Source organism: Carya illinoinensis, chromosome 8 (assembly GCF_018687715.1).
Source record: "Carya illinoinensis cultivar Pawnee chromosome 8, C.illinoinensisPawnee_v1, whole genome shotgun sequence".
In the NCBI taxonomy this organism is placed as follows: Eukaryota; Viridiplantae; Streptophyta; class Magnoliopsida; order Fagales; family Juglandaceae; genus Carya; species Carya illinoinensis.
In genome coordinates this window covers 29498102-29512093 of record NC_056759.1, presented here as the reverse complement: position 1 = coordinate 29512093, position 13992 = coordinate 29498102, and the positions used below count along the sequence as shown (strand labels likewise).

The window sequence follows — 13992 nt, the reverse complement described above, 5'->3', positions numbered from 1 at the left end:
TTCTCAGCTAGCTTTGTTAACTAATTCAATATATCAAAGTTTTAACAGCTTATTGATTTCAGTACGGGCTTGTTTGGATAGTGATAAGATTAGACGAGATATTTAAAATAAAAATTAAAAGTTAAATAAAATATTATTAGAATATTATTTTTAAAAATTATTATTATTATTTTAAAATTTTAAGAAGTTAAATTGTTTATTATATGTTATATAAGAATTTAGAAAAATTATAATAATAAGGTGAGATGATTTTGAGATAAAATGATTACAAGTCGACCCCTTTTTTACAATATGATTGTGACGGCTAGCATGCTAAAACAATGGCATCGTTACGAAGATGCAGTGCATATATATACATACTCTTCAAGTGGAAATTAGGTATGGCTCTTGCACTCATGATTAAAAGTCAAAACTCCATGTTGCTTACTGGCGGTTAATTGTCAATTAAAACTAAATTAAACATGTATAATCATTCGTGTGGCTTGACTCTTGTAGTTGAATTATAAGCCTAGCTACTACCTAGTTATGTTTTTGCTTTTGTTTAATCCTTTAATGATACTAGTCGTCGACCCGCGCACTGCAATACGAATAATTATTTGACTATCATGTCCCAAAGAGTCTAAAATGTAAAAATATTTTTATCAGAAAAATGATATTTGTAATCGAAGATTATAGAGATATCGTGTAAAAAAATTATATGATACTTACGTATTTTACGACTATATCTAACATTACTCTTATTATAATACGTATTCTTTTTATATAGTAACCAACATCAAAATTAATTGACTACAATGAGTTCAAGGTAGAATATTTAACTGCTTGGCCATTGAGAATTCTCATATGAGAATTTTGAGTTTTAAGATTAAATATTAAAATATTATATTTTAATATTATTATTATATTAAAATTTGAAAAAGTTAAGAAAAAGTTAAATTGTTTATTATATTTTATATGAAAATTTGAAAAAATTGTAATAATGAGATAAAAATTTTATGTTTGAGATGAAAATTTCTTGTGACCAAACACATAAGAGATCATGGGAAAGCCAAAAGGGTAAATAAAGAAGAGTCAGTAGTTATAATAATAAGATAAATAGTCTCTTTTTCCTTTATTAATAGAAAAGCAATTACACAATGATAGAAGAATTTAGCTGTGGAAAAGCAAAATAGATTAATAATGAAAAATCAATAGCTAGCCACTATAAGATAAAAATAAAAGTCTTTTTTTTCCCCTCTTTATTAATTACTATTCATAAATGGCAGACAATATTTCATTTTCCAACTTTTATTTTTAAAATCTTAATGTCTAAAAATTGACTGAGATTGTTTTAATAGTAAAGATAATATAATTAAGGGGTTGTTTAGATAGTGAGATGAGATAAGACGATTTTATATAAAAATTAAAAATTAAATAAAATATTATTATAATATTATTTTTATTTTAAAATTTAAAAAAGTTGAATTAGAATTTGAAAAAATTTAAATTATTTATTATATTTTAAATAAAAATTTAAAAAATTATAATAATAATATGAGATGAGATGATTTTTCAATCCAAACGATTCTTAAATATCCTTTTAGCATGTAAAATATTTGGATAGGTCAATATAATAAAATAAATGATGAGATAGCTTAATATATAATAGGTTACATGCATGCGTTTTAGTTGAGTACGGTTAATGGGTTATTGAATCAATGAGTTTTAACATGTTATATGATTATCTATTAATTAAACTACACCTTAAGATAATTTGTATAGATAAAGTCACCACGGGGACCGTACGTACTTGTCCGTACAAAAGATCTGCATTCTAGGGGAACGAGGCATGTAAAACGCTAGATGGACACGGGTAGACTGCCCTATATTTTGACAGAGCTATGCTAGTTACGTGTCTGTGGGTCATCATTTGATTTGTAAGAAGATTTAATTTTAATTTTTTAATAAATTAAATTCTATCATATTAACGGTATAAAGGTTAATCCTAATATATAATTTTTTTTTTTAATTTTAGTAATATTATTTTTTAGATGAGATTTTTTAGGATATCCAAATCCAAAAAGACGTCTTCTTTGGACTGAATTGATTTTAGTTTAATATAATCTGTCTAATATTTAAATATTAAAATTTTAAATTATTAAACTTATCCTATTATAAAATCTCTTTATATATAAGATTTATAATTTTTTTCAATCAAATAATATATTATATAATCACTTTTAATATAGATTCATAATCACTCTACTGATATAATTAGTTGGATCAATTTCTTTTTAATACACAATTAATCACATCAGTAGAATACATAAAATAGTACATAAAAATGACTGTACATAAAATATTTCTTTTCAATTTAACGTTCTTTATACATAGAATATACAATTATTTTTTAATTTTTTATAAATACATTTAAACTTATCTTAATATTCAAACTTATTTAAAATTATTTTAAATAAATTCTATAAAACTCATTTTATTATTTTAACTCAATTTATTCCAACTTAACTCAACGTCAAAATAGATAACCGTTGTATAAACTCTGCATGAGCTCTTTATAAAAGTTTATTCTAGACACTGACTTGTATATATAAACTCTGTACGAATTCTAAGCTATCCAAATCTAAAAACTCAAAGGATGAAATCAAGGGGTGAAAATTGTTTTAAAAATTACCCAATTTTCTTTTCTTTTTGGTTATGATTACCTTTCTGATTCCGACTATATATGGCACTCATGTAGTACCAAATTCTATATGTGCCAAATCTCTTTTAATGATGTTGTCAGCCAACACAACGGCCTTTCGGTACTTGCTTTAGGTTCTTTGTCTTTCGTCTCATGCCTGTGCTTTTAAATCTTTTAAGCATGCGCTCTCTACTCAGTATGATCACAAATTAGCACTATAATTTTGTCTCAAAAATTACATAAAAACAAAAGGAATTACACATTTTTGAGCAATTTCACCCAAAAAAAAACACATTTTTTATGGAAATTGTTGGCCCTCTATATCCTTCAGAAAATATATTTTAATTTATTTTTTTATGATTTAACATAAAATAATATGAACCTGATAACACGTGACCTGGTTTTTCAAAAGTTCGAAACCCACCCCCCACCCCCTTATATAATATATATATATAACAATATGAGTTATTGTGTAAATCAGCCGTGTCAACTTCTATTAAAAAAATATGTATTTTATTTTCATAAAGGCAATAGATTCTATGAAACATAAAGAAAAAAATTTATTTATAATTTATTTTATCATTATCTTCTCACATTTTATAGCGTGTCATTAAATGATTACCCACAAATTAAACATAACAAATAGTTTATAATTATTTGATACAATATAATTAAATGGTAAAAGAATGATGATAAAAATGAATTTTGTTATTCTAAAATCTTTATGCTACACGTTATTTTTAAGTGACATAATTTGATTAAAAGAATAAATTTTAAAATTTAAATATTATAAATCAAATTTAACTATTTAAATTATGTTAAATGTGTGCCCTATGCACAAACTTGAAATTAAAATAATTTTAAAAATTATAAGGATAGCATTATTGGTTTACAAACCTATAAAAAAAAATAATAGTTATAGTCTTGAGTGCATAAGCACTATATAATTATTTTTAGAAAGATAAATAAATACAAAATTTACATAAAAAATAAATTTTTTAATAATAAATTCTATTATTTTTTAAAACAAATCAAAACATATTTAAGATTCGATTTGGCTGTTCAAATTTTTCATTTTAAATTTAAAATTCTCATCTCATCATTATAATTTTTCTAAATTTTTATATAAAATATAATATATAATTTAATTTTTTCTTAATTTTTTAAAATTCTAAAATAATAATATTTTATTTTAAAATTCAAAATTTTCATCTTACTGTTCAACCGAAAGTCCATAAACATCCCATTACCGACCGGTACGTATATCACATAATTTGGAGTCCAATTTTCGGAAGTAGTTGATAATTATTCTGATTATAATTCTTTTTTTTTTTTTTTTTGCCACAAATTCTGATTATAATTCTGTGTCTCGAGACAGCCCTCCGGAATTTCGGAATCTTACGTCCATTCGGTAATGATTCGTTAGGTTCCCCGCCATCTTCATCTGCGGTTTTAACCGTTAGTCACGGCAATACGTACGAATTATAACAGCCAACGGTCAAGATTGCGTCTCCGAATAATCAAAATTAACAGGAAAAGTCTTTTGGGCAAGTAAAAGGCAAGTATATATGAACATGGCAGAGCACGTACACCTATATTATTCCAGGCGTCTCCGAACTGGTTATCGCCTCCTCTAAAACCTTTGAAGAATAACCAACTCCCAAAGGTATACCATTTCCAACGAACCTTTGTCTCCCCCGTATTCCCTCTTCCTCTCTTCCTCTACCTGCATCGATTGTCTTTCCCCTCTCTGCGGCTTATCAAATGTAGAAAAGTATTGTTCTTTGTAGTTTGTTTGCTCTCTTTTGTTTTCCTTCTTGCCCGGGGTTTCGATACAAAAGATACCTGATACCTTAACCATGTCTGTTGAAGGTAAGAGCTTTTTCTTTTAATTTCAATAAATTTTTATGTTTTGAAAATCTGGTTTCCGTTGTGATGCTGTTCTTTGATGCGAGTAGAGAGCAGAGGAGAAACAGAGGAAAACCCAGAAATAGAAACACTAGAACCACATGTGAGTATCAAGGAGCTGGAAATTTCCGGCAACGACGATGAAGACGACGAGGAGTCCCCAAGAGGTGTGCTGGAAATCCCAGTTGTGGGTCCTGCGGACTCGGAAAACACAGGGAGCAGCAGTAGCTTCAGCTCGTGCATCTCTCCCACGCAGAAACCCGCGGCGCCGCCTCAGCTCCGAGAGAGCCGCGGTGGGTCGCAGTGGAAGTTTTTTTTCGAGGCCTTGAAGAGGAAATCTCTGAGGCGGTTTTCTACCATTTCGTTGCTGCCTACGAGCCACGATGCTTCGAGGAAGAATCTCAGCCGGAAGTTAGCTCGGATTCGGAGCGCCGAGGATCGGATTGACTACGATGGGACGCACAGAACAAAGCCGTCTTGGAGGAGCTTTGATTATGCCGAGCTTGCCGCCGCTACTGATAATTTCAGTTCCGGTAAACACAAGCAAATTCCCTCGGTTTTTTCTTTTGAATACACCTTTATTACAAACATAAACACCTACATCCTTCCAATCATTTTTTATATAACATGTTAAATCTAACTTAAAAAAGTTTCAGATCAATTATACTTGTGTCATTTAGCCATATTGTGTATGTATATCTTCTTTGTGTATTACCCATCAACGAAGTATTAATTGGGACAGCTACAAAATTAATTTTTTATCGGTACTACTGATGAAGTGTACACTAATTATAGTCGAATGCATGTGGCTTGTGTAAAGAGTAATTAACTCTGCACGGATGCTCCCTCATTGAAACCTAGCAACTACTACTCATTATTGACTGAGATATTGAAATCAGCCGCCAGTGATTGAAACCGGCCTAAAACTTTTCATTGGGAAGCGACGACCTTTTTGACCAAGCTTTGATTGGATGGCAGAAAATAGGGAATAGGTTGTGGGACCTGGCTGCTTGACTTTATCTGTACCGAACCTAGGAAAACCTAGCCATGCTGGGTCCAAGCTCTTTCGGTACAGTGATTGTTTCAGCTCACTCGTATTCGGTACAGTTTTCTTGATTTTGCTTGTTAGAGGTGAGTTTTTTGGTTTAACTCAAAACTATTCTCAATTGCATTGCGTATTTGTAACTAATGTTGTACTTAAAGATTAATCTTCTTTCCGTTCAAGTTTCTGTTTTGTTTTTTCTTTTTTCTTCTCGATTTTTGCACCTTCATTATCACAGCAGTCCAACTTTACGGAGGTAGAGGCGACCAGTAGTTTGATTTATGCAGGCATAAATTAATGGGTTGTTGACTGGTTTTTTTTTTTTTTTTTTATTTTTATTTTTTTTATCAGAATTGGGTTCTTATTTCCCACATTTTACAGGCTTTATCTATGGCTAGCTATAATTAATAGTATTAGACCAAGATGTCATGATAATCTGACGCCATTCTCTTAGGAACCAAAAGTTTTGCAAAAATTATTAAGCTCTAATTCAATTGGTCAATGCTTGTTGGTTATTAAATTCTACTATGTTATGTTTTTGCATAAAACTTTGACAGAGAACTTGATTGGGAAAGGCGGGCATGCTGAGGTGTACAAAGGATGCTTATCTGATGGTCAAGTTGTAGCAGTTAAAAGGCTGACAAAGAAAAAGAAGGAAGATGAGGATAGGATTTGTGATTTCTTGTCAGAGGTTGGGATTATTGCACATATAAACCATCCCAATGCTGCCCGATTGCTTGGTTTTGGAACAGATGGTGGACTGCACCTTGTCCTTCAATTCTCTCCGCATGGCAGCCTTGCATCTGTGTTATTTGGTGCTGTCTCGATCTCTGTCTTTTGATTGTGCTGTTTATTTCAACTCTTCAAATTCTTTGTAGTTCACACAAGGAACATATACAAAAAATTATATTTGCAAGCTGGAATGGAGGTGTGGAAGAAACGTGACAGAGTTTGATTTGAAAGATAAATTTAATTTTAACTTAAACTTATATGGCAAATCTTACCATATCAACTGCGTGGAGAGTCTGTCCTCCCCACCCGCTTGAGAGTAGAGATAGTAGAAGGATTTTTGCTTAATTGAAACCACTGGGAATCAAAGTAGTTTGATGGCAGTAGAAATTCAGTTGAATTGAATGAGATATGATTGCGAATAAACTAGTCTAGATCTAAGAAAAATAATGTAAAGCAGTGATCATAGATTTATTTGGCTGATGAAGAGCCCTTCAGCATTTCAGGTTCATCTGAGTGTCTGGAGTGGAAGATAAGGTTTAAGGTGGCTATAGGGGTAGCCAAAGGATTGGATTATCTCCATCATAACTGCCACAGGCGCATTATCCACAGAGACATCAAAGCCTCTAATGTATTACTCACTCAAGATTACGATGCTCAGGTACTTGTGTTAGCCAAATAAAGAACTGAAACTAGCATTTACGTATAATGCTGTTGTCCACAAAATGGAATAAGAAACATTTTGTAACTTACATATAACGTGCAGATTTCTGATTTTGGACTTGCAAAGTGGCTGCCAGAAAAATGGGCTCACCATGTTGTTTTCCCTATTGAGGGCACATTCGGGTTAAGCATGCAACTTCATTGATTTTTTAGTAGCATTTTGATGTTGAAATCTTCTGTGCTTATAAATCTTTATGTGGACTTCAGGTATTTGGCTCCAGAGTATTTTATGCATGGTGTTGTTGATGAGAAAACTGATGTATTTGCATTTGGGGTTCTGTTACTGGAGCTCATTACCGGTCGGCGTGCTGTTGATTCATGTCGACAAAGCCTTGTCATCTGGGTATTTTCATATGCTAAAAATTCTAAGTCCAGCCAATGTTTGGGCAGATAAACTTGTCTTGTTACAATCCAAGTTCTGTAAATTTTGTGAGCAGACTGGGTGGTTGGTCACCTTAGGCTGCAGTATTTAAGCTTTCCAAGTCACTTATAGCTAATATCTTTACAGATGATGAAATATGTCCAACAACGATAAATGAAAAGTCAGTTTTCTTTGTTATGCATAGGCAAAGCCGCTGCTGGACACAAATAATGTCAAGGAATTATCAGATCCTCAATTAGGAGATGCTTATGATCCTAATGAGATGAAACGCGCCATGTACACTGCTTCAGTGTGCATCCACCACTTACCCTCGATGCGTCCACAGATGAATCGAGTATGAATTTTTGTATATTATAAGTTTCAGATCATCTAGTAAACTGCATCGTGATTGAGATACACAAATGAGTACTGATGCAAAACTGTGTGCAATGCAGGTTGTGCAGCTACTGAAGGCCAAGGATGGAGCTCTTGAACCAAGACCAATTTCTGTAGCTGCAAAATCACCCCTTTTTAATGGTTGTGACCTGGAAGGTTATACTTCCACCAATTATCTCAACGACCTCAATCGTCACAGGCAACTAGTGATGGAGTAATTCCTCAACTTCTGTTCTGCAGCGTTCCTTATTGTTACTTGTCCCTGTCAAAGTTAAAAAGAAAATGATAAGGCCCTGCAAATTTTTAAGTTGAGATCGGACCATTTGGTGGTCTCACTTGGTAGTTATTTCTCCAAGTCTCTCAGCATCATAGCTTTGTTGTAAAGAGAATCAGAATATATTCAATTTCCAGAATCATAGGAAAATACTCGCCAAAAAGAAAGCGAAAAAAATTTGTGTACATGCCATTGTGTTTGTTCTGCATTTTGCAAATTGAAAATCCCATATATTTAAGTTTCAAAGCGTGTAGCAACACTATTTCTTCATTATTATATATTCCAGTTATGTTAACAAGGTTTTTATCAATTGGAACACAAATGAACAGGCAAATGAACTCTTTGGAAATTGAAAGTGTTTAAAAAGTTCAAATCTAACTTTTTCAAACCTTGATATTTGAGTTTATTTCAGGAATCCCTTAAATCATAGGAACCAATTGTTAAAAAAAAGAAAAAAAAAAAAAGCAAACTCCATAGACCTGTACAATAATTTTTTCTATTTTCCTTCCATCTTGAAGAAGGGACGTGGTAAAAGAAGATAGCTTAAAAAGAACAAAAACAAAACAAAACGTCAGCTATCAGCACAGGCTTCTGCTCTGTCCAAAGATGATGGCTCCAGCTTCAACAATCGAGTCTGTCCTGTCCATAAGATGCTACGCTGACCAACAAGAATGGAGGAGGAAGAACACAAAGTAATCATAATAATGCTACATATAAAATACTTTGTAAAAATTCTGTCACACTAGATGGGTGTCCTATTCAGAAATTCATTGACTACTAATATTTTTGCTACAAAATCCAGCTTCCTACAGTAACTAGAATTCAGCCTTCTGACAAGAAACACCTAACCTCTGGCTAGCCCCGGGTCAAGAGGTGAATTAGAGTGAAAGCTGTGAATTAAGAGGTCAGATGCGTCAGCTTCGACAGTGTCACAACAAGAGCTAGCTGAATTGGATCCATCATTGAAGTGATAACTATCTTGGTCACATGTCAGCAATAGCGGTGAGGCCATAGGAGGAACTCAGCTTGTGGTGGTGGTGGTGGAAATATATTGGTTGGAGTTGCAATGTTTGAAGAGTGTGGAGAGTCAGAAGTTCTGGTGTTTCCGGGTTGTTGGAGGTGCTGGAAGAGGTGGTGATGATAAAGTGCTGTTGCTGCATCAAATGGAATTCCACAAGGAATGGTAGGAAGTGGCTGAATGGAAGCAAAATTGATGCTGTTGCTGCCAATACTGCTGCGCTGGGCTTGCTGAGTAGGGTTTATGAATGGTTTCTGTTCTGATTCTTGTGAGAGCTTCAAGCGCTTTGTTGCCCCACCAACGGGCAGAAAACTCTTGGAAATGGCTTCCACATCATACCTGCTCATTTCAAAATTGGTCACAGCATTTGCACCCCTAAACTTTATGGCTGCAACATCATATGCCTCTGCTGCTTCCGCTTCAGTGGCTGCCACCATTCAAAACAAAAGGAAGTCATTATTTATACACTTGATATCTTTATCCTAACAATTGCTGCATATAATTAGTAAAATTTAACTAATTAGTCCAATTTTAGTTAGGACAGAGGAGACTGATGATCCCAGGCTCCAATTGATCTCCACAAAGAGCTTGATCTGCAATCAAAGCCCTCTTCTTTTCTTGTATCAATGCAACCAATGTTAAACTTATTTATTTAATTAATTACCAAAGGTTCCAAGGTATAGGTCTTTGTTTCCGGCAACTCGGCCTATCCTTGCTTGCCATCGACCCTGTTGATGATGCCTGGAGCATTAAACGATAAGCATGACCCAATTTATATGACATGCTACTGAACAAAATAAGGAAACCATGGGAAAAAGAAAGCTTCCATAATCGATATAACAACTCCAATCAAGCATAGATTCAATTGCATATAAATGTCCAGACCTTGTCACACCCCTATACATAGAGGCTCCCCTCGAAAACCCGCTACTTTTCCTATGAGGATTCAAAAAGAGAAATATTACTACTAAATTAATCAAGAATAAGGTTTAACATACAAAACTTTAATAAACAACAGGTGGAAGAATTAAAGCTTACCTTCTCAGGGATGCAATGAATTCTTGTTTGGTTACATGTTTCATTTCCTCCAATTCGTTGGTGTAATTCGAAACCTAAAGAAGAGATCAAGCCAACTTGCTGGGTGACTTAAGTTCCATGCTATAAATTGGGAAGTTTTCCATGCAGAAACAAAGGAATCTCATTGCATGAAACAGTTTAAAACATGAGAAAACTGTTTATATATATGTTCTTACGGGAAGGTTGGTAGTTGCAGTGGGACCCCAGTATTTGAGGGCTGCTAAATCATAAGCTCTCGCGGCCTTTTCTTCCTTGTCATATCCACCTAATAATATACATAGATGGATCGAATCGTTATAGATTTTAAGCAAGTAATAACAGTGCAGAATTCTTTAACCCAGAATTAGATTAATGCAGTTTCAAATTAAGGCAAATGTTAAAAAGTAACGAGGAAATCTTCTTACCCAGGTATACTGTAGACGTGTTCCAAGATGGTCATCAAAAGCCAGATATGAAAGATCATGCGTTACATGGAAAAAAACAAAAAGAATGTGAGCATTAGTTAAGATTCTTCCCAAAGTTTTCTCCAAGAATATTGATTTTCAAGAAATTTAAAAATACAGAAAGAACAACGTGATTTGCATGCTATAGCACATGCTCAAGGACAATAATTCAGTGTTTCATTAATAATAGTTCGTCTCCATCTGCAACGAATTGTCATTTCCTCCATCTTTCCTGAGAAATGACAAGGAAAGAGCGCACGGTCTAACTTCTTTGGATGCTTCAGTAAATGCAGTCTCATCCAGCATTTTTAGTACTTTTTCTACTTTTTTTTTTTTTTTTTTTTTTTACTTTTATGTTGTGACTTTCCATATATACTCTTCCCTCGGTGGGTGCAGAAGATCATAGGTCAAGATTCTCAATAATTTCGCAGACTAATGTTTTATTAAAATCACTTTTTCTCTCACTCGCTGGCATCACCATAAAAGTATGGACAGTGGACACGGAAGAAAGCTTCTGCGTGTCTAGGGCTGTGAGAGAGTGATAGAGAATAGAGTGACTGAAATAAGAAAAAAACAAGAATGAAATGGTAAACAAAAAAAAGGAGAAAAAAATGGCGGCTCTACTAATCAAATCAATAAGAAAGAAAAGGAAAAGGAAAGGGAAAAGAAATCTCAGAACAGTATCCGTGTAAGTAACAAACAAGTACCATCCCTGCATGTATAAGCCATCCGTCAATCATAAAAGATGGGTTTGAAAGACGTTTGTGTGGGCTTCATATCCAAATGGAATTGAGAGAGAGAGAGAGAGACCTTGACGCCCTTTCCTAGCCTGCCCCTCTCTTCTACAGCTGTTATCCCATAGATGAGCTTCATATCTACCCGTCCACCTGTGTCTGCATCAATGCACATCAAAAAAAAATTTCAGAAACTTCTTAGAAATTATTCTCAGTTCCAATTCAACTGTTATATATTCGAGCATCTTTTCTCAAAATATACTAAGGGAACCTAAAATTCTTGATCCATCTATTTTTACTGACATCCTTGATAATTTTATATAAGAACCAGATATGGTATTTTATGGTTGCATCTTCATCAAGATTAATCAAACCCAACAAAATCAAAAATCAAATAAAAAATACCGAACGAGAATAAGACTATTGAGGAATTCAGTCTATGGTACGTAATGCCTGGTACCTAGTGACTCCTCTGTAGATTGAAGTTCTCTGACCGAAAGTATCAGCTATCTTCTTAGTTTTATCAGACTCAACCGAGACAATGGCCTTCTCAGACCGCTGAGCGGCCCCGAGTGCCAGAGCTCCTTCGGCACAGTTTGTGAAGTCCAATTCGTTCCCTGATGACTCCTTCGGATTATGACCCGCAAACTCGGCACAAGTGACCTGCTGGGTCCTGGCCGCTACCGACGCCGAGTCAGCCACGTCGGAGCCTGAGATAGTAGAGAAGGTTTTGAGCCCAGCGATTGCTTTTATATCTTGCTGCTCGTTGAAGTATGCTGCGCCCTGGTTGTAGATTTGGGTCAGGGACGAGTCCTGGGTCTCAGTTTGGCTGTCCGAGTGCCGAACCAACGACGACGAGTCGCCGAGAAAGTCCTCGAGCTTTGGAATTGCCTGGTTTTGGCTTTGCGTGTCAATGAAGCTCGTGAAAATAGATGAATCCGCTAAGCTTTGCACTAGAGCTTCTTTGGCTTGGCTTTCTTCTCCTTCTGTGTAGAAGACTTGCGGCTTCGGGGTAGCCCAGCCTACACGAAAACGCAAGTGGTGACTCAGGGGCGGCCATCATAGACCAGGTGACTCAGTAACTCGACCCACCATCAACTTTCTGAGTCAACTTAGAGTACACATATGATTGCAAAGAAAGAAAAAGGACAGCAGATACCAGATAGCAGTTGTAGATTGATTTCACACTAAGATTTATCGATATTAGGGTACCGAGAAGACGTCAGTGATTTAAATGAGCTAATGTAATCCTATTCTATGACTCATTTTTGTCAGGCAGTGCCGAAAACCTTCAACTTTGAAAACCGGGAAAACACAGTTTCAAAACCATTGTCCCTCAGTTTTTATAGCAACCAAACAAAAGTCTAGAAACAGATCAGCCTTTCCCCAGACACTGAACTTTCTCTATACTGCTGAGAAAATCAAAGAAACTAGTAACAGCATTTCATTTTTTTTTCCCTATGTCTAAGCAGCTAAACAGGACCTATTTAGATCTTACACCAAGAGAAAGGGTTGGGTTTTACCGTCTGCATAGAAGCTATCGATCAAGTAATGGGGAGAAGCAGTGGAAGAGCTCTCATAGCTCAGGAACTGAGACTCGGAAGACCGCAGCATTTCCATCGGGGACAGCGAGAAAGATAGCCAATTAGTCGTAGGAGCCATTGTTTCTTGCTGCTTTACCAATCCTTTTTCTTAGCTGTTTCTTTATTCAAAATCTGCAGAATAACCAAACACAATCATTTTAACAAATAAAAATCAGATTTTATCAGGGAGAAAAGGAGGGGGGGGGGGGGGGGGGGGGGGGGGGGGGGGGAACTAACTTTTAAGTACCCTAAAACCGAAATCAGTACCCCAGCCGTTACCAAAAGCTTTTCATCTAGTATATTTCGAGACACGCTTCAGCTAGCAGAAGTACGATAATAACGAAGTTGAATTTGCCTAACCCAGTTGATGCGACTGAGGAGCTTCAAAAGTTGAAGGTAAATACAGGAGCGATCGAAAGAGGTTCTTATCAGCGCAAAACATGCAAACGCAAACCCATTTGCGAGGATTCAAAGACTGCGGCAGAAACTGCAACTGTCACTTTAGAGAGAGTTTATAAATGGGAGGGTCGAGCGGTTTCGGCCGCGAACCAACGAAAAACCAGAGTGAGAGAGAGAGAGAGATTCTTTCAAACGTGAGCATGGGAAGATTCATATATATATTTACGAATATAGAACAGTAGTATTAAAAAATTGAGGGAAGTGACTTTTGGCTCTGCGCAGAAGAAAATTTGTCTGAAACAAACAAGGTCGCGAAAGATCCGGGCTGGCGGAAATCGGAGACTTTGGTTTTGGTTTTCTTACTTTATTTTATTTCAGATTTCTACACACTTGTCTCACATGCATGAAATAATTAACATTCATGTCCAAGCTCCACTATTTGGATTGGTGTCTAATGGGTCGGAGTTTCATCTGGTTGTGAGTGTACATTCGTATCCAAATGACTGTTTCGTTGTGGGAGTTTGATCGGATGGGCCAATTTCCGTATGGTCCGATGAAGCCTTCGATGTAATTTTAAGCCATGCAATTTGACGGAGTTCCCAAAAGTTGTGCTAGCGTCATCCAT

At 35.1% G+C, this 13992-nt stretch overlaps 2 protein-coding genes across 7 annotated transcripts; one reads left to right on the top strand and one right to left on the bottom strand.

Annotated features, from left to right (window-relative positions):
- The first annotated feature begins 4261 nt into the window (after positions 1-4261).
- Positions 4262-8359, top strand: LOC122319094 (receptor-like cytosolic serine/threonine-protein kinase RBK1). Of its 2 annotated transcripts, XM_043136990.1 has the most exons (8): positions 4264-4552; positions 4639-5121; positions 6188-6445; positions 6866-7020; positions 7126-7205; positions 7290-7425; positions 7649-7798; positions 7899-8359. In XM_043136990.1, the coding sequence occupies exons 1-8, from the start codon at positions 4540-4542 to the stop codon at positions 8055-8057; spliced, it is 1434 nt and encodes a 477-aa protein (XP_042992924.1). In that variant the 5' UTR covers positions 4264-4539; the 3' UTR covers positions 8058-8359. The 2 variants fall into 2 exon arrangements, with proteins under 2 accessions (XP_042992926.1, XP_042992924.1); XM_043136992.1 differs by lacking the exon at positions 7899-8359 and having other exon boundaries at positions 4262-4552; positions 7591-7789.
- A 447-nt stretch (positions 8360-8806) lies between these two features.
- On the bottom strand, positions 8807-13705 carry LOC122319093 (AP2-like ethylene-responsive transcription factor AIL6). Of its 5 annotated transcripts, none has more exons than XM_043136985.1 (10): positions 13206-13705; positions 12909-13100; positions 11846-12407; positions 11462-11544; positions 10613-10621; positions 10385-10473; positions 10170-10243; positions 10017-10067; positions 9796-9872; positions 8807-9558 (listed from the first exon to the last, which is right to left on the bottom strand). In XM_043136985.1, the coding sequence occupies exons 2-10, from the start codon at positions 13045-13047 to the stop codon at positions 9104-9106; spliced, it is 1539 nt and encodes a 512-aa protein (XP_042992919.1). In that variant the 5' UTR covers positions 13048-13100; positions 13206-13705; the 3' UTR covers positions 8807-9103. The 5 variants fall into 5 exon arrangements, with proteins under 5 accessions (XP_042992919.1, XP_042992921.1, XP_042992920.1 ...); XM_043136987.1 differs by having other exon boundaries at positions 13216-13705; XM_043136986.1 differs by having other exon boundaries at positions 13236-13705.
- Between the last annotated feature and the right edge of the window lie 287 nt (positions 13706-13992).